The following is a 27,783-nucleotide window of genomic DNA, read 5'->3' on the forward strand; positions in this document are numbered from 1 at the left end:
GCTTGTGACAACAGAGAGACGGGATTGTGAGCATGATAGATCACTTCATACTGAGATATTGGCGAATCGAGATGTCCTGAAGGTGTCAACTTTGTTTTAGAAACTAAGTTATCCCTGGAGGCCAAACTACTGTGACGTGAATGCGTGTGTCCTGGCAACCCATATCATGCAGCTCTAATGTCATCTATGATTCAATTATAAGACCGGGACATCTATTCAGTCACCTCCTGTCTGTTACAGGGATGAAAATAGCCGATGGATCCATGGATGAACAAAACTAATGGCCACATTATGTGAGAGGTTAGCTTAGTGTTTTCAGTTTAGTGAGTGAGTCAGGTTAGTTTGTCAATGTGTCAGTGCACCGGTCCTCCTACCTGAGGCACTAACTTGAGGGCGACTTCTGCCGGACGAGTGACCCCCTCTTTGGGGATCCCGTTTTGTCCCAGGTGTCCCCGGTCCTCCCCCCTTGGCACAGACCAGCTGTCTTGAGTCCCTTTACTGCAGAACAGACTGGGGACATTAATACATGTTTCAATATTACACGCATACAAGTCCACTCTAACATGTAATATACCAAAGTTAACATTCATAATCTCACTCTGCCAAGATAAATCCTGGGTGATCAGGATATATCTAAAGTTTACCTGACCTTAAAAATCCAATCTGAAAGTACAGTACTAGAAGCAAAGCTACACCTAGTGGGTCCCATCAGGTAGGGCCCCTACTTACCTGCGACGGTATCCAAACATGAGGAAGAGCACACAGAAGATGATGCAGGCCATGCTAATATGAATGCCAACCACGATACCGCCCATCGAGCCCTCGCCATCCTGTATACAGTTACACTGGTTCTCCCCACCTGCAACCAAGAAACACATGATGTGCACATCCATACACTCATTAGCCAGTACAAATACACAGTTGGTAACATACAGAAAGACATATTAGATCATAAGACAATGCACTTGAAGCAAAAAGGATAGAAGATCACCAAATAACTAATACTTGTCTAGAAAATATTGTTTATTACTCAATACTGACTTGACTCTAATATTTATTGGACACTCACCACTGGTTTTGGCACTGGTGCCCTCTTCTGTCAGTGACACAAGCCTCTTGGAGCAACCGCTCTCGCCGTTCCCGTTATAGGCCACTAGATTGACTTCATACACCGCGCCGGTTTCTGCAAGAACAAGTCATAAGGTGACAGTATCACATTATAAATTCCCTTTGACAACTTTGAAGGTCAAATTTAAATGGAGAGATATTGACCGAGTTTTGTAGATTGCTTGCTCGGTAAAAGCAAAGCTATTGATTGGGCGATTGAAAGAGATTGAAATTGGGGAGCATGTCATTTTTCACTTCTCTTGCCTGGACTGTTCCTTTCCCCTACTCCCTCCCTCCCTCCCTCCCCCACTTACAACTGTCTTTCCTCTCAACTCTCTCACTCTGTCATCTCTAACTCGATACCTCCAACATCCTCCCATGTCTCCCTCTTTTAATCTCTCAATATAGATTTAGTTATTGCTACAGTATGATAACATTTGTGCTCTAAATGCAATGACACCAACCTGTCCAGTAATTTTCCACTAAGTGGCTTTACATTTAACTTTATTTTTTCGAAATACAGCAAAACATGTAAGGAATTTGTTTTTTTAAAAGAGCTCTCTTTCACATGTCTGTGCTACAGAGGGATGTTAAGTTTCTCTTCCATGTTCATGGTAATTAACCTCATGTCACATAATCATTCAAATATGGGGTAATTGTTATTCTCTGCACCACTGCAACCTTTTAAAGCCAGCTCTGGCCTAAACCTAGCCTTATTGGAAATCAATGTCACATTTCGTACATCACATCTTTTTCTGAATTTTCTGCAATTCAGTTGTAAGACAACAGCATGTTTTTTTCCACCTTTATTTAACCAGGTAGGCCAGTTGAGAACAAGTTCTCATTTACAACTGCGACCTGGCCAAGATAAAGCAAAGCAGTGCGACAAAAACAACACAGAGTTACACATGGGACAAACAAACATACAGTCAATAACACAATAGAAAAATGTATATACAGTGTGTGCAAATGTAGTAAGATTAGGCAGGTAAGGCAATAGATAGGCCATAGTGGCAAAATAATTACAATTTAGCATTAACACTGGAGTGATAGATGTGCAGATGATGATGTGCAAGTAGAAATACTGGTGTGCAAAGGAGCAGAAAAACAAAAACAAATATGGAGATGAGGCAGGTAGTTGGATGGGCTATTTACATATGGCCTGTGTACAGCTGCAGCGATCGGTAAGCTGCTCTGACAGCTGATGCTTAAAGTTAGTGAGGGAGATATAAGTCTCCAACTTCAGTAATTTTTGCAATTCGTTCCAGTCATTGGCAGCAGAGAACTGGAAAGAAAGGCGGCCAAAGGATGTGTTGGATTTGGGGATGACCAGTGAAATATACCTGCTGGAGCGCGTGCTACGGGTGAGTGTTGCTATGGTGACCAGTGAGCTGAGATAAGGCGGAGCTTTACCTTGCAAAGACTTATAGATGACCTGGAGCCAGTGGGTTTGGCGACGAATATGTAGCAAGGACCAGCCAACAAGAGCATACAGGTCGCAGTGGTGGGTAGTATATAGGGCTTTGGTGACAAAACGAATGGCACTGTAAATAGACTGCATCCAATTTGCTGAGTAGAGTGTCGGAGGCTATTTTGTAAATGACATCGCCTAAGTCAAGGATTGGTAGGATAGTCAGTGTTACGAGGATATGTTTGGCAGCATGAGTGAAGGAGGCTTTTGTCATGACGTGGCCCTTTCTAGGTATAGATCGTGGCATCCCCTCTCTCTCTCTCTCCTACACCCAGGTTCTGTTATCTCAGGTCATAAATTCCTGGAGGAGACTCTCTCCCCCTGGCCATGCAGAAAGAGACACATAGAGAGAACAAAGTATTTCACATGGCGAACTCCTAAATCCCCAAAATGGGGATTTGATACAAAATGTCCACTTGTGAGAAGGTGGGAATGGTCCGTGGACACTTAAGGGACAGGTATGACAAGTGTGTTTAATTTGGTGACCTCAGAGAGGACAGGAAACACACCTAACTATATCTCTGAATATGTACATTTCTCAATTATGGGGTTTGCATCTAATTCTTGTATAAAATGAATGAATAAAGATGAAACTATCTGTGAAACGATGTAAGGTGATGTTAAACCTTTAATGAATGGTACTCTGAAGTATCCATTCTAACCACGAAATACTTTGATCTTCAGGGAAGCAAAAAGAGAGAGACTCGGATGAACTCTCCAACAGAAGGACTGACGATTCCAACAGAGATCACGATGACACACTGGGCGTAAATATATATTGAATGCAATTATCCCCGAATGAGTGAGCGTTCATGTGCAAAGGATTAGCATTTCAATTAATAGAATTATCAACTGTGTAGGGACTCCTTTTGTCTTTCCCGCCCTTTTCAGTCCACACCCACTTCCCTTTGTCCACCAAGCCGTCATATCGGCTTAGCCCGCTAGGGAACCTCCCCTATCATTTCCTTGTAACCAATACTTTTGTTTGTTTATGCATTTCTGTGATTATTTAGTTAGTAAATAAATGATTAAGACAATTGGTGTATGGATAATTCATAGTAAAGGCTGGGTTCGTGCAGATAACCAGCAATTTACGACATTTGGAATGAGACTAACTTGAGGTAAAAAATAATTCATTAATTAGAATTGATCAGATATTAAAATATCTGAAGAGTTATATTAGGAAAATTATAACTTTGTAATCTGAAGATTTTCCTTGGTGCCCAGACTTCCTAGTTAATTACATGTACATGATTAGTTTAATCACCTAATAATAATTACAGAGAATTGATTTGATAAAATAAGTCCTCACTTTAATGATGCCAAAGACACGACACTTTGCTGCGAAATAGGAAGCTGATTCTAGATTTAACTTTGGATTGGATATGAGTCTGGAAAGAGAGTTTACAGTCTAGCCAGACACCCAGGTATTTATAGTCGTCCACATATTCTAAGTCAGAACCGTCCAGAGTAATGATGCTAGTCGGGCGGGCGGGCAGGCAGGCAGCGATCGGTTAAGAGCATGCATTTAGTTTTACTAGCATTTAAGAGCAGTTGGAGGCCATGGAAGGAGAGTTGTATGGCATTGAAGCTCGTCTGGAAGTTTCTTTACACAGTGTCCAAAGAAGGGCCAGATGTATACAGAATAGTGTCGTCTGCATAGAGGTGGATCAAAGAATCACCTGCAGCAAGAGCGACATGATTGATATTTACAGAGAAAAGAGTCGGCCAGAGAATTGAACCCTGTGGCACCCCCATAGTGACTGCCAGAGGTCCGGACAACAGGCCCTCCGATTTGACACACTGAACTCTATCTGAGATGTAGATACTGAACCAGGCGAGGCAGTCATTAGAGAAACCAAGGCTGTTGAGTCTGCCGATAAGAATGCAGTGATTGACAGAGTCGAAAGCCTTGGCCAGGTCAATGAAGACGGCTGCACAGTACTGTCTCTTATCGATGACGGTTATGATATCGTTTAGGACCTTGAGCGTGGCTGAGGTGCACCCGTGACCAGCTCAGTAACCGGATTGCATAGTGGAGAAGGTACGGTGGGATTCGAAATGGTCGATGATCTGTTTGTTAATTGGCTTTCGAAGACTTTAGAAAGACAGGGCAGGATGGATATAGGTCTGTAACAGTTTGGGTTTAGAGTGTCTCCCCTTTTGAAGAGGGGGATGACTGAGGCCGCTTTCCAATCTTTAGGAATCTCAGACAATACGAAAGAGAGGTTGAACAGACTAGTAATAGGGGTTGCAATAATGGCAGAACATCAGCTGTCTGGATTTGGGTGAAGGAGAAACGGGCGGGGAGGGGGGGGGGGGGTGCTTGGGCCAGTTGCTGTGGGGGGTGCAGAGCTGTTGACCGAGGCTGGGGTAGCCAGGTGGAAAGCATGGCCAGCCGTAAAGAAATCCTTATTGAAATTCTCGATTATCGGGGATTTATCGGCGGTTCAGTGGGCAGCTGGGACGAGGTGCTCTTATTCTCCATGGACTTTACAGTGTCCCAAAACTTTTTGGAATTAGTGTTGCAGGATGCAAATTTCTGTTTGAAAAAGCTAGCCTTTGCTTTCCTAACTGACTGTGTATATTGGTTCCTGACTTCCCTGAAAAGTTGCATATCGCGGGGACTATTCAATGCTAGTGCAGTACGCCACAGGATGTTTTTGTGCTGGTCAAGAGCAGTCAGGTCTGGAGTGAACCAAGGGCTATATTTGTTCTTAGTTCAACATTTTTTGAAAGGGGCATGCTTATTTAAGATGGTGAGGAAAGCACTTTTAAAGAACAACAAGGCATCCTCTACAGATGAGATGAGGTCAATATCCTTCCAGGATACTCGGGCCAAGTTGATTAGAAAGACCTGCTTGCAGAAGTGTTTTAGGGAGCGTTTGACAGTGATGAGAGATGGTCGTTTGACCGCGGACCTATAACGGACGCAGGCAATGAGGTAGTGATCGCTGAGATCCTGGTTGAAAACAGCAGAGGTGTATTTATAAGGCAGGTTGGTCAGGATGATATCTATGAGGGTGCCCATGTTTACGGATTTAGGGTTGTACCTGGTAGGTTCCTTGTTAATTTGTGTGAGATTGAGGGCATCTAGCTTAGATTGTAGGACGGCCGGAATGTTATGCATATCCCAGTTTAGGTCACCTAACAGTATGAACTCTGAAGATAAATGGGGGGCAATCAATTCACATGTGGTAGCAGTGCAGGAGTATAGGACTGATTCATGGTCCACACATGAAAGCTTGGACCCCAAGTGGGTGGATAAAAAGACAGCTATCAGGGGAAAGCAATTACAATATCTGTATTTCACCAGGGGTAAATTCAATTTATTTGAATTATAACTGGCAGTCTTTAAAAATCATTTAAAATGTTAATTTTTTAAAAATCATTTAATATATTTTTGTTATAACATAAAATATAATAAATGTAATCTTAATATGAATATAATATTATAATAACTTTATATCAACAACAAAAAATTGGAACACCAATATCAAGTGGATTTTAAAGCCCTTGTCATGCTCATGTAATAAAGACTTTCAAACCCTCTAATTATTTGCCTGCTTTTTTCTGCGTTATTGCTTTTTCTAATAGCATAGGAGAAAGTACATATTTACCCCAGGTGTGTTTATTTGTTTTTCATTCCAGGATAAGAAATTCTGCTAAATGACTGAAATGTAAATGGTTTCCTGTATTTTCTGTATTTCTTTCCTCAACTCTCTTATTATTTCAGCTTTACATCATTATTGTTACATTGACTAATGTGGTAGGAACAGTGCACAAAATATTATAAAGGTAATTACATTACTATGTTAACTGATTCTTTCCCGTGTCTAAGAGACAAATAAAAACAAACTAATAATTCTGTTGCTGGAGGTGATATGATTCTGTTCTTGCATAATTCATGCATACACATTCTCTCTCTGTCTCTCACTCACTCACCAAGACGGGAGATGGTGTGGGCATTGACGTGGCAGGGGAATTGAACTGGCCCTTGGAAGTCGGTGTACGGGACCCTGCGGTAGGTGAGCCTGAAGCCCTCTGCCTTGCCAGGCTTGCTGGGGAGCTCCCATAGCACCTGGACCGCAGTGGAGTTCACCACCTTGGTGAAGAAGGTAGGGGGAGTGGGTACTACAGGAGTAGAGATGGAGATTAGGACATTGGATGTAAAAAAACAACAACTATAAATTAATCAATGATTGGAAAGGAGAGCAGAAAGATAGAAATAGTGTAGAGAAGGTTAGAGAGGCAGTATGAAAGAGAGGGTGTATGAATTGAATACAATTGCAGAGAGAGAAAAAGAGAGGTGAGGATGAAATTATGATAAAGCTCAAAGAGATAGTAAACCGGGAGGATTAAACAAGGGAGTGTTTGTCAGTGACGGAAGAAGAGTGAAATAGTATATGAGGATTGACATAAGTGCCCAGACATGGAGAGAACAGATGAGAAAAGGGGGATGTGAGATGTAAAAATTATGAAATTACATCAAAAGAGGGAAGAGGAGATAAACTCCTTCATTTGATCACAGGTTCTAAATAACCAGGCAGGCTATCAGGCTGTAGAATCATAAAAAAAGCTACATCTTACACAGGACATATTCCCAATCGTACACTATCAATCTTACACTAGTCTAGCTACATCATCCTAAAGCTCTCTGCTGTCCTCTTTGTGCAATATACTGTACATGGAGCTACTGTATGTGGGGTAGAGTGAAGTAGCCACTAGACACTGATCCTAGGTCAGCTTTACATTTTCCCCCATAATATAATAGAATCAATTTATTTGGTTATATTTAATTATAACTCTTATAAATAAGACATTAGTTATGCTTATAAATGTTTAGGAATGCTTATAAATGTGAGTAAATGTTTATAAATGTTAAATTCAAAAACCCAAATTTATTAATAGCATATGTACACTATAAGTATAATAGTACACTATTCATACACAGTTTATAAATGGTTATTGTTGAAAGTAATTATAAAGTGTAACCCTTTATGTTGCACACAGGGAAATGGTTATGTTTAGGCTTTGGGGAAGGTAACATGCTGACCAGACCGCTCGCGCGCGTGCATGTTGATTTTGTCCACCCACACCAGACGCGATCAGGACACGCAGGTTGAAATATCAAAACAAACTCTGAACCAACTATATTAATTTGGGGACAGATTGAAAAGCATTAAATATCTATGGCATTTTAGCTAGCTCGCTTGCTGTTGTTAGCTAATTTGTCCTGGGATATAAACATTGGATTGTTATTTTACCTGAATATCACGTTTTAGGTATGACCCAGGTGCAGACAGTGTTGAAGAAACGAAAGTTTATTCTTTAAAAAGGGGCAGGCAAACGACAGGTCAAGGCAGGCAGGGGTCAAAGATCCAGAGAGGGTGTAAGGCACCGGAACAGCAGGCGGGCTCAGGACGGCAGGCAGGAAAGGTCAAAACTGGGAACTAGAAAACAGGGACTATAGCAAAGGCAGGAGCAAGGGAAAAACGCTGGTAGGTATGAACAAACAAAACGAACTGGCACAGACAGACGGGTGGGCAACACCTGGAGATGGGCAGATGGGCGACACCTGGAGAGGTGTGGAGACAAGCACAAGGACAGGTGAAACTGATCAGAGCGTGACACCTGAAATGACCAAGGTCCTCTACTCCGACAATTAATCCACAGATAAAAGGGTAAACCGAGTTAGTTTTTTGTAATCTCTCCTCCTTCAGGCTTCTTCTTCGGGTTTTATATGGCGGTTGGCAACCAACTTTACGGTGCATTACCACTACCAACTGGACTGGAGTGTGGACCTCAGTTCATCTTTCAATCACCCACGTGGGTATATGTTCCTAAAAACCAATGAGGAGATGGCAAGTTGGCATATGCTCCTAAAAACCAATGAGGAGATGGGTAAGGCGGGACTTGCAGCACGTCGAGCTATTTTAGCGCCTGGCTACGCCAACATTTGTTGACGCGCGCGAGCAGTGTGGGTGAAATAATTGAATAACATGTATGCGTACATTTATTTTGCAACTCACGCAACGCGAGCAGCGTGGTCAGCATGTAAGCTGATCATAACATTAACATGTTCCTGGTGACATACCGCCCCCTAGTGTTGTGGCCACCACAGTGCTGGACTGCTGGCTGGCGCCCAGTGGGGAGTAGGCCTTGAGGTAGATGGAGTAGGTGGTGGCTGCCTCCAGGTTGATAAAGTTGTGCTGGAAGGTGGTTTTACTGACTGCCTCCTGCAGCTCTCTGCTGTCCGGCTCTGGGGGGAACAACAAGCAGTATTGTCATTAGTTGATGTGGCAGAAGAAATATAAATTAGGGTTAAGTTCCACTGCAGCAGGCACACTCAGTCAAGTGCAACTAAAGTATTTGAAAGAAAACAAAATGCTATCTCAATTGCTTATAAATCTGTCCTTAGTAAACTGGCCGGCTTTCACCTGGCCAGTTCCTTTAGATCAGCACAATGAAGGACAGGAGGCTAGGAGAGGACAGATTTTTTTGAGGCAATTAAGAAAGAGCTTTCTCCTAGCTCTGCTTTGAGCGCTGATAGATTATCACACAGACTCTCACTCACCTCCGATCTTGCGGCTGTGGAGCACATAGCCGATGATGCCGTCGGTGATCTCGGTTGGCACTTGGATCCAGGCGAGCTGCAGGGCGCTGGGGGAGAGGGCTGTGGCCGTGAGGCCCTGGGGGGAGTCGGGCAGATCCTTGGCCAGGGGCACAGCCAAACGGGCGCTAGCCTGGTTGGTGCCTGCCATGTTCTCAGCGATGCACTGGTAGATGGCCTCATCCTCCGAGGTGATGCGCGTCATGGCCAGGGTGCTGGATAATGGAGATTAAAGATTAGATCCATTTTTGATTGTTTATTTGAGTTAGTACAGATTAAAACATTGATATATTGGGTAAACAACATAAAAATGGGTTGGTTGTATGTATTAAAACAAATATTCAGATATACAATGGAATTCTTTGTGATTAAAAACATAATTATTGATTCCCATCCTCTCTTGCTCAGTGTAAATACAGAGCTTCAGCCTACTCAGAGGGAGATTTCAGCCACTATCCAAAAATGCCACCTTGTGGTGAAATATATGAACTGCTCTTCTGTAGGTCCACTTGGAAAATAATCCAGGGGAAGTGCTGATTTTCGCAGATTTAGCGTACATTTCGACGAACATTTTACTTGCAATGATTTTGATATGTTTGTTTTACCTACTTAAGTTGAATGCACTGAATATAGGCCTAAGTCGCTACAGATAAGATTTAGTGTCTGCTTATATGTAAACCCAGCTGTGTATTCATTACCGTTTAAGAACCAAACGGAAGCAAAGAGAGCAAAACAAGAGTTTCTATTGGACAAATTCTGGTAGGTCCCTCCCCGTTTCATTCCATTTGCTTCCGTTTAAGACATGTTTTGCAACCGAATCGGCGGAATAAATACACCCCTGGTGTACAGTACCTGTTGTTGTTGGTGAGCTTGACGTTGTCGCTGGGCATCAGGATCTTGCCATTCTTCAGCCAGATGAGGTGAGGCTCGGGGACGCCCTGGGCCACACAGGTGAATACAGCACTGCCCCCCGTTGGTTTCGAGACAGACTGCGGCCACTGCATGAACTCAGGGGGAGCTAGTTGAGAGAGAATTATGTATTTGTTGTAAGTGTATTGTGTATGTAAGTGATTAATCCTTGTATCACTGCGGGGGAAATTCAAGCTACAATTGCATTCGCTTGTGTGACCTGACCAGGAAACACTTTGTCCCTAGTTATAGTAGCCTATAGCATGCTGCCCACATTACATATACCTCAATGTTAACAATTGCAGGTGTATCAATACATACAAACATCCCTACATCTACCACAACAGATCTATATAAACATTCCTCTCCTCTTCCTGGAGCTTGAACTTAACATAGGGAGAGACTTCCACAGGACAGCCTAACATAACCCTAACCCCCACTTCTCTATCCCCTTCTGACCCTTCGTGGCTCTCCAGTGTCCCCAGGACAGATGCGGGGTTCACTGTCCCGCCTGACACCAAATTCAATAGCACACAATGGGACATGCATATATGTAGAGACCCCCAGCTCCTCTTGCCCCCTAAGCATCTCATTGATTTATTGACTGACACCCCCTGAGCCCCTGCCCTCTCCCCTCTATGGCTAAGGCCCAGAGAGACTGGGCCTGGGAAGAGAGATAAACAGGGTCTAAGGGAGAGGTAGTGTGAGAGCAGAGAGAGCGAGAGCAGGAGAGAGTGCGAGAGAGAGCGTGAGAGAGATAGAGATGGAGAAAGAAAGTGAGAGAGATCGAGGGATGGAGGAGGCATGGATTTTATATTCCCCAAGGTGCTTTCTCTCCGTTGGACCCCAATTTCTTTAAACGGACACCAATACAGATCCCCAGGATCTATACAAGACTTGAAGGTGTTGTTGTTAAGCAATGGCCCTCAAAGTGTATTTGGTCTTTTGCTTGTTTGTTTAATCGGTAAGAGGAATGTTGAGGAAGATGTGAGGACATAGAGATAATGAGAGAGATTGAATTGCAAGAAAAATCAAATCAAAGTTTATTTGTCACGTGCACCGAATACAACAGGTGTAGACCTTAGAGTGAAATTCTTACTTACAGGCTCTAACCAATAGTGCAAAAAAGGTATTAGGTGAACAATAGGTAAGTAAAGAAATAAAAACAACAGTAAAAAGACAGTGGAAAATAACAGTAGCGAGGCTATAAAAGTAGCGAGGCTACATACAGACACCGGTTAGTCAGGCTGATTGAGGTAGTATATACATGTAGATATGGACCTCTGGCAGTCTCTATGGGGGTACCACAGGGTTCAATTCTTGGGCCAACTCTTTTCTCTGTATACATAAATGATGTCGCTCTTGCTGCTGGTGAATCTCTGATCCACCTCTACGCAGACGACACCATTCTGTATACTTCTGGCCCTTCTTTGGACACTGTGTTAACAACCCTCCAGACGAGCTTCAATGCCATTCAACTCTCCTTCCGTGGTCTCCAACTGCTCCTAAACACAAGTAAAACTAAATGTATGCTCTTCAACCGATCGCTGCCTCCACCTGCCCGCCCATCCAGCATCACTTCTCTGGACGGTTCTAACTTAGAATTTGTGGACAACTACAAATACCTAGGTGTCTGGTTAGACTGTAAACTCTCCTTCCAGACTCACATCAATCATCTCCAATCCAAAGTGAAATCTAGAATTGGCTTCCTATTTCGCAACAAAGCATCCTTCACTCATGCTGCCAAACATACCCTCGTAAAACTGACCATCCTACCAATCCTCGACTTCGGCGATGTCATTTACAAAATAGCCTCCAATACCCTACTCAACAAGCTGGATGCAGTCTATCACAGTGCCATCCGTTTTGTCACCAAAGCCCCATATACAACCCACCACTGCGACCTGTATGCTCTCGTTGGCTGGCCTTCACTTCATCATCGTCGCCAAACACATTGGCTCCAGGTCATCTACAAGACCCTGCTAGGTAAAGTCCCCCCTTATCTCCGCTCACTGGTCACCATAGCAGCACCCACCTGTAGCACGCGCTCCAGCAGGTATATCTCTCTGGTCACCCCTAAAGCCAACTCCTCCTTTGGTCGTCTCTCCTTCCAGTTCTCAGCTGCCAATGATTGGAACGAACTACAAAAATCTCTAAAACTGGAAACACTTATCTCCCTCACTAGCTTTAAGCACCAGCTGTCAGAGCAGCTCACAGATCTCTGCACCTGTACATAGCCCATCTTTAATTGAGCCCAAACTACTACCTTTTCCCCTACTGTATTTATTTATTTTGCTCCTTTGCACCATATTATTTATATTTATATTTTAACTTTAACTTTCTTCAAACTACAAATCTACCATTCCAGTGTTTTTTCTTGCCATACTTTATTTACTTTGCCACCATGGCATTTTTTTGCCTTTACCTCCATTATCTCACATCATTTGCTCACATTGTATATAGTCTTATTTTTTTCTACTGCATCATTGATTGTATGTTGTTTTACTCCATGTGTAACTCTGTGTTTTTGTATGTTGTCGAACTGCTTTGCTTTATCTTGGCCAGGTCGCAATTGTAAATGAGAACTTGTTCTCAACTTGCCTACCTGGTTAAATAAAGGTGAAATAAATAAATAAAATAAAGATATGGTTAAAGTGACTATGCATATATGATGAACAGAGAGTAGCAGTAGCGTAAAAGAGGGGTTGGTGGGCGGTGGGTGGTGGGTGGTGGGACACAATGCAGATAGCCCGGTTAGCCAATGTGCGGGAGCACTGGTTGGTTGGGCCAATTGAGGTAGTATGTACATGAATGTATAGTTAAAGTTACTATGTATATATGATAAACAGAGAGTAGCAGCAGCGTAAAAGAGGGGTTGAGGAGGGGCACACAATGCAAATAGGCCGGGTAGCCATTTGGTTACCTGTGCAGGAGTCTTATGGCTTGGGGGTAAAAACTGTTGAGAAGCCTTTTGTCCTAGACTTGGCACTCCGGTACTGCTTGCCATGCGGTAGTGGAGAGAACAGTCTATGACTGGGGTGGTTGGGGTCTTTGACAATTTTTTGGGCCTTCCTCTGACACCGCCTGGTGTAGAGGTCCTGGATGGCAGGCAGCTTAGCCCCAGTGATGTACTGGGCCGTACGCACTAGCCTCTGTAGTGCCTTGCGGTCGGAGGCCAAGCAATTGCCGTACCAGGCAGTGATGCAACCAGTCAGGATGCTCTTGATGTTGCAGCTGTAGAACCTTTTGAGGATCTCAGGACCCATGCCAAATCTTTTTAGTTTCCTGAGGGGGAATAGGCTTTGTCGTGCCCTCTTCACGACCGTCTTGGTGTGTTTAGACCATTCTAGTTTGTTGGTGATGTGGACACCAAGGAACTTGAAGCTCTCGACCTGCTCCACTATAGCCCCGTCGATGAGAATGGGGGCGTGCTCGGTCCTCCTTTTCCTGTAGTCCACAATCATCTCCTTAGTCTTGGTTACGTTGAGGGATAGGTTGTTATTCTGGCACCACCCGGCCAGATCTGTGACCTCCTCCCTATAGGCTGTCTTGTCGTTGTCAGTGATCAGGCCTACCACTGTAGTGTCGTCTGCAAACTTAATGATGGTGTTGGAGTCGTGCCTGGCCATGCAGTCATGGGTGAACAGGGATTACAGGAGGGGACTGAGCACGCACCCCTGGGGGGCTCCAGTGTTGAGGATCAGCGTGGCAGATGTGTTGCTACCTACCCTCACCATCTGGGGGCGGCCCGTCTCGAAGTCCAGGATCCAGTTGCAGAGGAAGTTGTTTAGTCCCAGGATCCTTAGCTTAGTGATGAGCTTTGAGGGTACTATGGTGTTGAATGCTGAGCTGTAGTCAATGAATAGCATTCTCACGTAAGTGTTCCTTTTGTCCAGGTGGGAAAGGGCAGTGTAGAGTGCAATAGAGATTGCATCATCTGTGGATCTGTTTGGGCGGTATGCAAATTGGAGTGGGTCAAGGGTTTCTGGGATAATGGTGTTGATGTGAGCCATTACCAGCCTTTCAAAGCACTTATGGCTATGGACATGAGTGCTACGGGTCTGTAGTCATGTAGGCAGGTTGCCTTTGTGTAATACATGTTGGTATTACAGACTCAATCAGGGACATGTTGAAAATGTCAGTGAAGACACCTGCCAGTTGGTCAGCACATGCCCGGAGAAAACTGATTAAATTTAATCTGAATTTCACTTCAGCCAGTCTGTAACTGCTTGGTTTAGTATGTCATTACATCTAAGGCATTGCCAGCTATAGCATTGAGCATTGTAGCTTTTAGGTTAATGGCCTTCGAATATGTCTACACTATGTTTTTGCCATTGTATTTCTCACCAATTTCTCACGGAGCCCTAATGGATGATGTAAAACAACTTGAAATTGAGAGTGGCTAGATCATGTCACTAGCCTGATGACCTATAATTTAATAACTGCTGTTGATAGCATGCACTGCTTTCATACAACCACACTGTTGTTGTTCTGCAAATAAGTTGCATTTGTGTTTAGGGTTAGGATAGATGATGACGACAGGGGGGGACTGTTGAGGGATAATTATTGGGCCGATTGTTGGATTAAATGGAAGGGGCGACTGGAATGGACGTCTGAAGCACAAGGGGGGTGTTTTGTGTGTGTGTGTGTGTGTGTGTGTGTGTGTGTGTGTGTGTAGGGTTTTATTACATGCTCGCTTCAACCATGGAGGTGGAGCCAAGCAGAGCCGAACAAAAATGCATCAGTCTGCCCAATTATAATGACCCCGGTCAAGGTTGAGTGGCTATCCTATGTTCAGGATATATCTCTTTTGGGTCTAGGGTCCCTGAGCCCTCACTTTGCTCCGTCGCCACAGAATCAAACAGTGTTCATGAAATCAATCACATTTATCTGTGATGTGTCTACACTGAACACAGAGCTCATAACCTTGGATACTGGTCAGTGGTCAGGACTAGTTCAAACACTGAGTCATATCGAACTAAGTGCATACATACAGTACATCTACCCAATTTACTTATATATCCTACACCCAGACTGTTGTTTGTGGTCAGTAGTTATTACTGTAATTTGGTCAGAAGTTATTTCTATCATTTGGTCAGTAGTTATTACTGTAATTTGGTCAGAAGTTATATCTATCATTTGGTCAGTAGTTATTACTGTAATTTGGTCAGAAGTTATTTCTATCATTTGGTCAGTAGTTATTACTGTAATTTGGTCAGAAGTTATTTCTATCAGTTGGTCAGTAGTTATTACTGTCATTTGGTCAGAAGTTATTTCTATCATTTGGTCAGTAGTTATTACCGTCATTTGGTCAGTAGTTATATCCCACTTGTAAGGGCAAGAATGAGGAGACTGAGTGTTAAGAGACAAACCACATTACATTTGTACCAACATAATTCATTATGCAATTACGCACAGCTGGAGGATATGCTACAAACACAAAACATCCTTCCAGTTTGGTTCAGAGTCTATTTCAGAGTCTATTTTAACCTAATTTCAGGGCTCCAGGCTGTCACTAAGGCAACACAGATACATAACCAAATCAAATAGGGGGGCTTTGTCTTTTGTGGTAGGACTACATTTTGAAACATATATCACTTATGTTACGTTGTTCCTAGTTATAGTTTCATAGATCATGTGACTAAGAGCTATATAGATATCCATATATAGCTTGGATATGACCCTCATCTGTGTAGTATATTTATCAAAAGGTAACTGATCTATTTCTAACACAATTGATTTTGTAAATGGAGTTTGTTTCATGCTGAAACAGGAAAGGGCCTTCCGCAAACTGTTGCCACAAAGTTGGAAGCAGAGAATAGTCTAGAATGTCATGTATGTTTTAGCGTTAAGATTTCCCTTCACTGGAACTGAGGGGCCTAGCCCGAACCATGAAAAACATCCCCAGACCATTATTCCTCCTCCACCAAACTTTACAGTTGCCATTATGCATTGTGGCAGGTAGCATTCTCCTGGCATCCGCCAAACCCAGATCATCCGTCGGACTGACCAATGGTGAAGCATGATTCATCACTCCAGAAAACACGTTTCCACTGCTCCAGAGTCCAATGGCAGCGAGCTTTACACCACTCCAGCCGACGCTTGGCATTGCGTATGGTGATCTTAGACTTGTGTGCGGCTGCTCGGCCATGGAAACCCATTTCATGAAGCTCCAGACAAACAGTTATTGTGCTGACGTTGCTTCCAGAGATAGTTTGGAACTCAGTAGTGAGTGTTGCAACCGAGGACAGATGATTTTTACACGCTACGCGCTTCAGCACTCCGCAGTCCTGTTCTGTGAGATTGTGTGGCCTTCCACTTCGCAGATGAGCCGTTGTGGCTCCTAGACGTTTCCACTTCACAATAACAGTACTTACAGTTGATCGGGGAAGCTCTAGCAGAGCAGAAATTTGATGAACTGACTTGTTGGAAAGGTGGCATCCTATGACGGTGCCACATTGAAAGTCATTGAGCTCTTCAGTAAGGCCATTCTCCTGTCAATGTTTGTCTATAGAGATTGCATGGCTGTGTGCTCGATTTTATACACCTGCCAGCAACGGGTATGGCTGAAATAGCCAAATCCGCTAATTTGAAGGGGTGTCCACATACTTTGTATATATAGTGTATGTTCTACTTTCTGACATATGATGTTTGGTTCTGACACTCATATCTAATGTGAAAAAGACCTTCTCAGTAAGCCGGCAGCTGTGGGATCTGCATTTTAAATCCTTTCAACGATTCCAACCTTCTCCACATTTTTCAAATGAAAATGTTCTACCCCAAAGAAGGCAGTGGATGAGGGGGATGATTTAACCGGCCCTCCATTCAGTGAAAGCAGTCATCACACAATGCCCTGCACCCTTTGTGTCCCCCCTCCCTCGGTGTCCCCTGAACTCTGCCCCCACCGCCTGACATCCAGCTGTGACGAGTACAACTGTCCCCCCTCCTCACTCACCCAAAAACCGTAGTAACAAATGACAGGGTATGGGGACTGGTCACCCTCCTCTCTCTTTGGGGGACACATCAATCTTACCCTCCTCCACACCAAACCCCACCCCCTTCTCTCTCTCCTTACATATCTGTCCTGCCCGTTACGGTGTTCCGCCCTCTATTCCCCGACTTCGACCATTTTCTTAGGACAGGGTCAGGGGTAAGGGGTCACAGATTAAAGGTGAGAGGTGATCCCTCACTCCCCCTTCCCCACACACAATGACCGTCTGCACATCCTGCCCCTTATTTCTCACTTGTTCTTTCTCTCCTCTCTCCATTGTCCAAATGTCTGGCCTTGCATCTGTCCTGTCCTATCCTGGCTGTCCCCCCTGTCCCGTCATATCATGACCATGACTGGAATGTTTAAGCAGAAGGGTCAGGGAAACAGACTGTCTGTCAGGAGGATAGTGTGTGTGAAATAGCAGACCTCTATGGCCTCCAATAACCTCCTTTACAGTGTATATATCTAATGGCCTCCAACTGCAAAGTAGGACTTTGAACTTGAGTGGTGTCTCACATATTAATAGCATGATATCTCAAAGTATTTCATATTATTCTATATGATCAGACTTGCCTTATTGGCAGGAATAGGGAACATGTGAGAGCTAAAAATAGGTGAAGTAATTAGTCTCATGACCATTGCTATTCTATATGATTTGTGCCTAACCAATATCTTTGTATTGCTATTATTGGATGCAACATGGCAAATTTAAGTCCATACTATGGTGGTGGATTGTAGCCACTTTTTGAGAACAGTATGATAGACACCTTTTGAAAACAGTATCAAGTATCAGCAAATATTGAACGGACATTCTAGCTGAATATACCTCCAGTATCACATTTTAAAAGGGAATTGGGGGATTTTAGGTCACTTTTGGCCTGTATTTGACATTGACAATGTCCATGAACCAATAATTTCACCCATTTCATGTGACCGCCATCCTAAAAAGCTCTTTGTTCTTTTTTCTTTAACAAATAGAGAGAAATCAATCAATAAATGTATGAATACATTAAAGACCACGTCCTCCATGGCCAATCCACTTGTGAAAGACTGATTGGGAGAACTATTGATTGACCAGGTCAAAGAGGCTGACACAACATGGATGGGGAGAGCCTTAACAGCTGGGTGCAAAGTAGAGTAATTTAAATGGATTATAGGGGTGAAGGGATATATGGAGATCTAGTTTACAGGTCATATTTTCTAGCTAGGTATTAGGTAACATTTTGTTGCTATAGGCTACATTTTGTTTTGGTATTAGGTAACATGTTGGTAGCTAGGTATTGTAACAGTTTGCTAGCTACTAGCTATTGTAACTAAGTAAGCAAAACTTGTCCAAGCCAGAACGCCCATAGGGGCAGGAGCTTGAGGCAGCTTTATGTACAAGTACACCCACTGGACAGGACGCTAATCTATCGCAGGTATTGTAACTAGGTATTGTAATAAGTACTTCAAAATAACTATATTTGGCCAGTTCATTAAGGAAAAGCTAAGGATATTTCAATATATTGATTGACTTTGAAAGTGCAAATGCAATGTTAGATATATTACATCAACATCAATATGTTGCACATATCAGTTACATATTCAGTGCCGATTATCGCTTCTAGAGAGGCAGGAGAGCAAACACCTGATTACATTCTAATATAAACCTATCAGAGGGGTTGGGTTAAATGCGGAAGACACATTTCAGTTGAATGCATTCAGTTGTACAACTGACTAGGTGTCCCTCTTTCCTTTCCATAGTTGTTTATGGTAGGACCATATTTTTCCCTATGTTTTTCTTATGTTGTTGGTCTCACATTAACTAGAGGTGCTGTGACCCTTGTGTGTTCCTCAGTATAATGAGAAACACTTAGGATAGCCAATTAAAATGCGGGTAATGACAGTTAGAAATATGAGGAGGGTGAACGTATGGACAGTTGCTGGGTGATGGATGGGCTTTGTCACTGAGGTAGTGGCAGCAGTGGACACACACACAAAGTCCAGCTGGTGACTAGCGTCAATGCTTAATTACAAGTGGGAGCCCGGGGTCTTTATCACGCCAATAGTGTCACCAAAAAAACAACCAACTCCCATCCCATCCCCACCCCCCCCCCCCCCTTCAAGCTCTAAGGGGGGCAAAGATGAGGTGAGAGGGTGGAGCTTGGGTATCAACTCCTCTCTCAGAAACCCACCACTTTTCCTTCCCTTCCCTGGCAGAAGTCATGGCCAAATTCAATACAGGTTAATGTGATGGGGTCAGCCAGTCCCAAAAGCCCAAAGCCTACACCCACACATCTCCACCCCACCTTCCGGACATGAATCCCCCTCCCCCATCCTGCGATCTTGTGTATCCGTCAGTGTCATGGTCAGTTGTCATGATCATTGGCTAAGGCTCACTGTGATATGGAAAGCCATTATTGGAGGATATCACTTACTGTTTAATAAATTCCTAATTAATTATTGAAAATTTACTTTGATTCAGCCTTCAGGCTCTGCCTTTTAGTGAGGTGAGGCAGGTACATTATTACCATTTTCAGACTCTTGTGTTGATCTAAACCGTACTCTGATGGCTCAGATATTTTCTTTTCACATCACTGTGCCAGCAACACTGGTGGATGCTAAACCAGGCCAGCTCAGTACAGGTTGGCTCGGCTTACTTCTGCACAGTAGTGGGAAAAGGGTATAAGTGTTTGGAAGGAGCTCACATTGAACCACCAGTCTTCCCAGCGCGGTACGCCTCATCCTGGTCCCGGGGCGGTTGGCGGCGCACACGTACACCCCCGAGTGCTCCAGCGACACGTCCGAGATCATCAGGTTTCCAGTGCCCAACACCTGGATGCCCTCCACCCCGATGGAGCGCCCATCTGGAGAGAGCACACAAATGTACACACACAAGTTCACACACAAAGGAATAAGACATAGGCCAACATAATACAAAAAACACAGGGTTCATACAATAAAAATCAAGTTTGTTTAGCAACAAAATCGATGCATGCACAACTATGGGGCAAAACGGGTTTGGCTTAGATTGTTGACAAGAACTATACTATATTTCGTCTCCAATGTTTATTAAAAACATAAATACATTTGCACAATGAGCACTTGTCTCTCAAGTACATTGTTACAGCGGCTTGCTAGCAATTTTTTGTCATGTTAGCATAGACGTGACATCAGTCAAAACACCTTAAAACAAGGCATGGTATCAAGAACAAGAAAAAACTAACTGAAACAAGCCATTACGATTCCACACATGACAGCTTCTTGTCATTGTTGTTAGCTATCTGGCCATACAGATTCGCAAAAACAATGGCCTTCTGCTCCATTGAAGCATGTGCATCGTTTTCGTGACGTTCTCAGCTAACCCGTCTATAGAGCAACATAGTGCATAATACGCAGAATAGCTGATACAGAGATCAAATCATTGTTTAGCTGCTAGCATTAACTCATCTGAGTATGGTAGAAATGAAGGCCATTGTACGCCATTCTGATTGCATGAGAACAGTCATTACCCAGCCTGCTCCAGGACACGATGGGCCGGGGATTCCCTGTGGCGATGCATTCCAAAATGGCTGTCTGGTGGACAGTGATGGTCAGGTTCTGGGGCCCAGAGAGGATAACTGGCTCCTTGTAGATCCTGGAAGCCCCACCTGTAGAGAAAGGAAAAGGACACAAACACACACACACAAAGAGAGATAAGACACTACCGTAAGACCGTTAATACTTTGGCTTAAGCCTATAGGAATTTTAACACGATTTGTGTGACTAGCATAGACGTGGTCAGTTTAGTATTCTTTAGAGAGTGTCCCAAACAAATAAAATTATAGATAAAAAAGCAACATGAACAAACCCATTGGAACACTATTACCAGGTCCCTCTAATTATATGATCTATATTGTAAGGGCTGGTTTCCCAGACACAGATTAAGCCTCGTCCTGGAATAAGATGCGCTATCAATGGAGAGTCGCCATTGAGCAGTGGGGTCATTCCCACTCACCGGTCACATTGAGCACAGCCTCGTGGCTGAAGCGAGTGTTGGCGATATTGGAGGCCACACAACGGTACACCCCGGCGTCCATCCGCCTCACACCAGTCACCTGGAGGATACCCATGGGCAGGAGAGTGTACCTAGACAAGTGAGGGGGAGCGGTTGAAAGAGGTGTTAGTGCCAACATACAGTAGATGTGACATATAGTTATTCAGAGAATTTAAATGTTAGCTACTTTTCAAAATGCCTATCTGCAGCAAGGTACCTACACAGCTAATATGGCAAACTCTCTTGCAGGGTGACGGCAAGAGCCAAGTTCATTAGCAATCATCCAACAATAACCCATTTTTTGTAGGTGTGTGTGAGTGGGTGTATAGGCCTATATATTAGTATGATGATACCTGTTGTCGGTGGTACTGAGTGGGGTTCTGTCCCTCTCCCAGGTGATGTTGGCCTCAGGCACACTGTTGACCTGGCACTTGAAGCGAGCCACACCGCCATCGTCCACTGACATGGACTCTGGGTGGGTATGGAACTTAGGGAGAACTGAGGAAGAAAGAACAGCAAAACATATATCCCCATTTAACATTCATTGACCCAGGTTAGTCTCATTGAGATAACATCTCTATTTTGCAAGAGGAGACCTGGTCCAAGATAAGCAGCAGAGTCAACAATATTATAGAAAAATATACACTGAGTGTACAAAATATTAAGAACACCTTCCCCCCACTTTTGCTTTGATAACTGCCTCAATTTGTCAGGGCATGGATACTACAAAGTGTCGAAAGATTTCCACAGGCTCCAATGCTTCCCACAGTTGTGTCAAGTTGGATTGATGTCCTTTGGGTGGTGGACTATTCTTGATACACACGGGAAACTGTTAAGCGTGAAAACCCAGCAGCGTTGCAGTGTGTTTATCTTAAATCTTGGCTGAACATTATATGTTTTGTGTGTGTATGTTTTGTGTATGTCCACATGTCAGTACACTTAGTGGGTTGTACCATTCATCACCCACAGTGACTCAAATAAACAAAAGAGATGAGAGTCTGAGGTGGTCTCAAGTTGCAAGGTATGCAACTAAGGTGTTCTCAGCAAGAAGCATCATTTATAACAGAGTCTATAGAGTCCGAGGTGGTCTTGGGTTGCCAGCCTATTCCCCCTCAGGAAACTAAAAAGATTTGGCATGGGTCCTGAGATCCTCAAAAGGTTCTACAGCTGCAACATCAAGAGCATCCTGACTGGTTGCATCACTGCCTGGTACGGCAATTGCTTGGCCTCCGACCGCAAGGCACTACAGAGGCTAGTGCGTACGGCCCAGTACATCACTGGGGCTAAGCTGCCTGCCATCCAGGACCTCTACACCAGGCGGTGTCAGAGGAAGGCCCAAAAAATTGTCAAAGACCCCAACCACCCCAGTCATAGACTGTTCTCTCCACTACCGCATGGCAAGCAGTACCGGAGTGCCAAGTCTAGGACAAAAGGCTTCTCAACAGTTTTTACCCCCAAGCCATAAGACTCCTGCACAGGTAACCAAATGGCTACCCGGCCTATTTGCATTGTGTGCCCCTCCTCAACCCCTCTTTTACGCTGCTGCTACTCTCTGTTTATCATATATACATAGTAACTTTAACTATACATTCATGTACATACTACCTCAATTGGCCCAACCAACCAGTGCTCCCGCACATTGGCTAACCGGGCTATCTGCATTGTGTCCCACCACCCACCACCCACCGCCCACCAACCCCTCTTTTACGCTACTGCTACTCTCTGTTCATCATATATGCATAGTCACTTTAACCATATCTTTATTTTATTTATTTATTTCACCTTTATTTAACCAGGTAGGCAAGTTGAGAACAAGTTCTCATTTACAATTGCGACCTGGCCAAGATAAAGCAAAGCAGTTTGACATACAACAACACAGAGTTACACATGGAGTAAAACAAACATACAGTCAATAATACAGTAGAAAAATAAGTCTATATACAATGTGAGCAAATGAGGTGAGATAAGGGAGGTAAAGGCAAAAAAATGCCATGGTGGCGAAGTACATATAATATAGCAAGTAAAACACTGGAATGGTAGATTTGCAGTGGAAGAAAGTGCAAAGTAGAAATAGAAATAATGGGGTGCAAAGGAGCAAAATAAATAAATAAATACAGTAGGGGAAGAGGTAGTTGTTTGGGCTAAATTATAGATGGGCTATGTACAGGTGCAGTAATCTGTGAGCTGCTCTGACAGCTGGTGCTTAAAGCTAGTGAGGGAGATGTGTTTCCAGTTTCAGAGATTTTTGTGGTTCGTTCCAGTCATTGGCAGCAGAGAACTGGAAGGAGAGGCGGCCGAAGGAGGAATTGGCTTTGGGGGTGACCAGTGAGATATACCTGCTGGAGCGCGTGCTACAGGTGGGTGCTGCTATGGTGACCAGCGAGCTGAGATAAGGGGGGACTTTACCTAGCAGGGTCTTGTAGATGACGTGGAGCCAGTGGGTTTGGCGACGAGTATGAAGCGAGGGCCAGCCAATGAGAGCGTACGGGTCGCAGTGGTGGGTAGTATATGGAGCTTTGGTGACAAAACGGATGGCACTGTGATAGACTGCATCCAATTTATTGAGTAGGGTATTGGAGGCTATTTTGTAAATGACATCGTCGAAGTCGAGGATCGGTAGGATGGTCAGTTTTACGAGGGTATGTTTGGCAGCATGAGTGAAGGATGCTTTTTTGCGAAATAGGAAGCCAATTCTAGATTTAACTTTGGATTGGAGATGTTTGATGTGAGTCTGGAAGGAGAGTTTACAGTCTAACCAGACACCTAGGTATTTGTAGTTGTCCACATATTCTAAGTCAGAACCGTCCAGAGTAGTGATGCTGGACGGGCGGGCAGGTGCAGGCAGCGATCGGTTGAAGAGCATGCATTTAGTTTTACTTGTATTTAAGAGCAGTTGGAGGCCACGGAAGGAGAGTTGTATGGCATTGAAGCTCGTCTGGAGGTTAGTTAACACAGTGTCCAAAGAAGGGCCAGAAGTATGCAGAATGGTGTCATCTGCGTAGCGGTGGATCAGAGACTCACCAGCAGCAAGAGCGACATCATTGATGTATACAGAGAAAAGAGTCGGCCCAAGAATTGAACCCTGTGGCACCCCCATAGAGACTGCCAGAGGTCCGGACAACAGGCCCTCCGATTTCACACACTGAACTCTATCAGAGAAGTAGTATGCAACAAAGGTGTTTGCAGTATGGAGCATCATTAAGAACAGACTCTATTGCTTGTTTTGACAGAGATGGGACTACATTTAGTGATCTCCTATAGATACAAAATCCATGCTTTGACCTCCACAGTTTTTATGACTTCTGTAGCCTTACCCTGGTAACATTCGCTGCTGGTTCTCTCTAAATCACATTCAGAAGGGAATATTATTAACTAATCATGTGTTTGTGTAGCCAGGCTACACATTGAACATATTACTAATTGTAAAGCCTCGTTCACATTACCCATAAGCAATCCGTTACGTTGCATCGGATGTCATGCATTTCAATGGGGACGTCCACAACAGAGTGGGATTGCAAAGTAACTCAACAAAACATGTATTATTACCTGAAACAATATATTTATGCTGTCTTGAATGAAAAGGTAATATTTAGCAATCTCCCAAAATAAATCTCTGACGAGAGGGCTCTCCACCATCTTGCGTTACAAACACTACACTTGTTCGTTCAGTAGCGGGGCAAGACTCTGTCAAGATGACGTATGGAGTAATGAAATACGACACAATGGGGCATAAGAGTGTTGGCAAACCACACTCAAACATATGTGATTATTCAAGGCTACTCTAAAACTATGTTTTATGTACTGGGCAATAATGTATATGTATTATGTAACTCTTATATTTTTCCCTTGACTGAAAATAAAAGCGTATTTTTGATATTTGTAAAATGGCGCCTCGGCCATAAGTCAAGATGTGTAATCTTTGTATTGATATAGTCTTTAAAATGAGTTATTTGGCTACTGTATTAGCACCAGTAGTGGTTGGCAGGTGGAGAACAACGATCCCAGCAAGTGCAAATTAACAATTTCCCTTAATACTCAATACTATGCTATCTTGTGTTGTGTATAGATAGATAGGTGAAATGTTTTCTGTGTATTGTATGTACGTTGAGTGTTGGACATCCCCTCTACATAAGTGACTGTTATGTAGGCGACTGGTACATACTGTAGGTCACCATTACATAAATTACACTAGGTTAAACAGTATGTAAGGGAGGGGAACTCACATGCAAGCTGAACCCGGGCCTTGCGGCTGACCAGCATGCCAAAGCGGTTCTGGGCGGCGCAGTCGTACTCTCCAACGTCCGTCTCACTTCCATCTCTCTCTAGTCGTTTCTGGAAGCTCTGAATGAAGAGGGTCCCATTGGGCAGCACCTGTACCCGCTCCTCCACAACCATGGGCACCCCGTTCCTGCGCCACGTGATTGAGATGGTACCCTCACCCTCCACCCGGCAGTCCAGCATCAGCGGCCGATCCCGCACAGCGATGACGTCACTGGGCTCCAATAGGAACGCCAGCTCCTTGGCACCACATACATCTAGAAAAGGGGGGAAGAAGATCATTGGCAGTTAGGGTTGAGAACATCAGTGTTGGTTCATTTTGTAGACCAGTACAGCGGGGAGAAATGATGTCATGTAGTCCAGGATGATGAGGATAATACTGTGTTTATTATTGTGAACACCGGTGATGCAATTGCATTTGTTTATCTAATCACCCACTATAAGTAAATTCCCAAAGGAACTCAATGTTGGCTATATAGTTTACCCATAAAGTACCTTTCAACCCAATCACTATAAGATGAGGTAAGGAGGACGGACCAGTAAGGGAGCTTGATAATCGGACCTTATGGGACAATCTAGTAAATGAAAGAATTCAAACTACACCTCACAGCACTTTGTACTGGGGCACTGAGCATGTCATGGCTGGAGCCTTGCCTGTCTCTAATCCATTCATACACCAAGTTTCCCGTCCTATGCCCTCTGTATCTGTGTTTACAAGCAAAGACGTAGACACAATAACACAGAAGGGGACCAGAATAGAGACGGACAGCCACGTTCGCCCCAGGGGCGAACTCTTCCAATCCCAAAAACTGCATTTGACACTCTACACCGGCCAACTGATTGATGGCTGTGTTAGTTCCATCGTCCACAAGACTTTTACGGAAACCGGACAGAATAATAGGGCCAAATGCCAGGGAGTCATTGAGCCAAGGAGGGTAGGAACTACGGCCGAGACGGAGGCAGAAGACTAGCAAGGCTTAGTGGGGTCAAGTTAGGAGAACTTCTATTAAACCAAGCGCAGACTGATCCCTAAGAGGTTATTAAACCAAGCGCAGACTGGCGACAATGGCGCAGTGACGACACTCATACTTGTTCTTACCCCACCTCCCCACAACCCCTAGAAATTCTCATCACCATAAACCAACACACCCCTCTATGGGGGCCATCTGCCCCTCTAATTCCCCCCCGCATCCCTGCATCCCTTTCACCAAGGCTCCGGGGTGACTTTCCCATGCCACTGAATCACCCCATTCTCCTCTCGAAGTTGACCCCGCCGACACGGCAAGTCTTCCCCATTTTCTTCATCTTTTTGGGGGAAAACAGATTCAAAAACCCCTGCCCCACCCTGACCCCTCGAGATGTCCGCTCCCTTTCTCCCAGCTGTTGAGGTGGGGAGGAAAAAAGGAGTGAGAAAGTTACACACCCTCAAAGCCCCATGCTCTTGAACTTGCATGATGAGACGCACCATCAAGTTAATGGAGAACATTTGCATCCATTTATCAAAACTATAGCGAACCCCCCCTTTCTTCTCATCTAACCCCCCTTTCTTCTTATCGTCCCCTCTGACCGCCACCACAATCACATCACACCTTCACACCCTTCCATACAGCACCTGGCAAAGCTGAGGTCTCACATCCATGACTTATGCCCTAGACTTTAATTGTAATAACAATGTTCTCACAAATCCTCTCTTCATCCTCTTCTTTCTGGTGACCACTCCACTTGATTAGTGTCCTCTGTGCACCCTAACTTACTTTTACAATTTCATACAGAATAAAAATATTACAAAACATGCATCCTGGTAGCCTGGCAGTTAGGAGCGCTGGGCCAGTATCCTGAAGGTTGATGGATTGAATCCCCGAGCCGACAAGGTAAAAATCTGTTGTTCTGCCCTGGAGCAAGGCAGTTAACCTCCAACAACTGCAACCTGTGCATTGATGAAGTCAAATAAAGCATCCCGCTCTACCTCTCTGATTCAAAGGGGTTGGGTTAAATGCAGAAAATACCTTCAGTTGTGCAACTGACTATTTACCCCAAATTTTTTTACTTTATGTCCTGAATACAAAGCATTATGTTTGGGGCAAATCTAACACAACACATCACTGTGTACCACTCATCATATTTTCAACCATGGTGGTGGCTGCATCATGTTAAGGGAGTTTTTTTTTAAATAAAAAGAAACGGAATAGAGGTAGGCACAGGCATATCCTAGAGGAAAACTGGTTCAGTCTGCTTTCCAACAGACACCTTTCAGCAGGACAATAACCTAAAACCTAAGGCCAAATATACATTGGAGTTGCTTACCAAGGCAACATTGAATGTTCCTGAGTGGCCTAGTTACAGTTTTGACCTAAATCGGCTTGAAAATCTTTTAAGAATAATGTGTATTGACTCAGGGG

The 27,783-nt window shown here is 43.9% G+C and overlaps 1 protein-coding gene across 1 annotated transcript; it reads right to left on the reverse strand.

Annotated features, from left to right (window-relative positions):
• Positions 1-725: 725 nt before the first annotated feature.
• LOC115173181 (immunoglobulin superfamily DCC subclass member 3-like) lies at positions 726-27,023 on the reverse strand. Its single transcript, XM_029731104.1, has 14 exons — positions 27,018-27,023; positions 26,631-26,764; positions 25,998-26,089; positions 25,330-25,641; positions 21,460-21,604; positions 21,068-21,198; positions 20,583-20,720; positions 19,779-19,937; positions 10,044-10,209; positions 9,156-9,406; positions 8,676-8,840; positions 6,524-6,712; positions 1,070-1,183; positions 726-859 (listed from the first exon to the last, which is right to left on the reverse strand). Exons 1-14 carry the CDS (start codon positions 27,021-27,023, stop codon positions 726-728), a joined length of 2,136 nt encoding a protein of 711 aa, XP_029586964.1.
• Between the last annotated feature and the right edge of the window lie 760 nt (positions 27,024-27,783).

The sequence above is a fragment of the Salmo trutta genome, chromosome 34, assembly GCF_901001165.1.
Source record: "Salmo trutta chromosome 34, fSalTru1.1, whole genome shotgun sequence".
NCBI lineage: Eukaryota > Metazoa > Chordata > Actinopteri > Salmoniformes > Salmonidae > Salmo > Salmo trutta.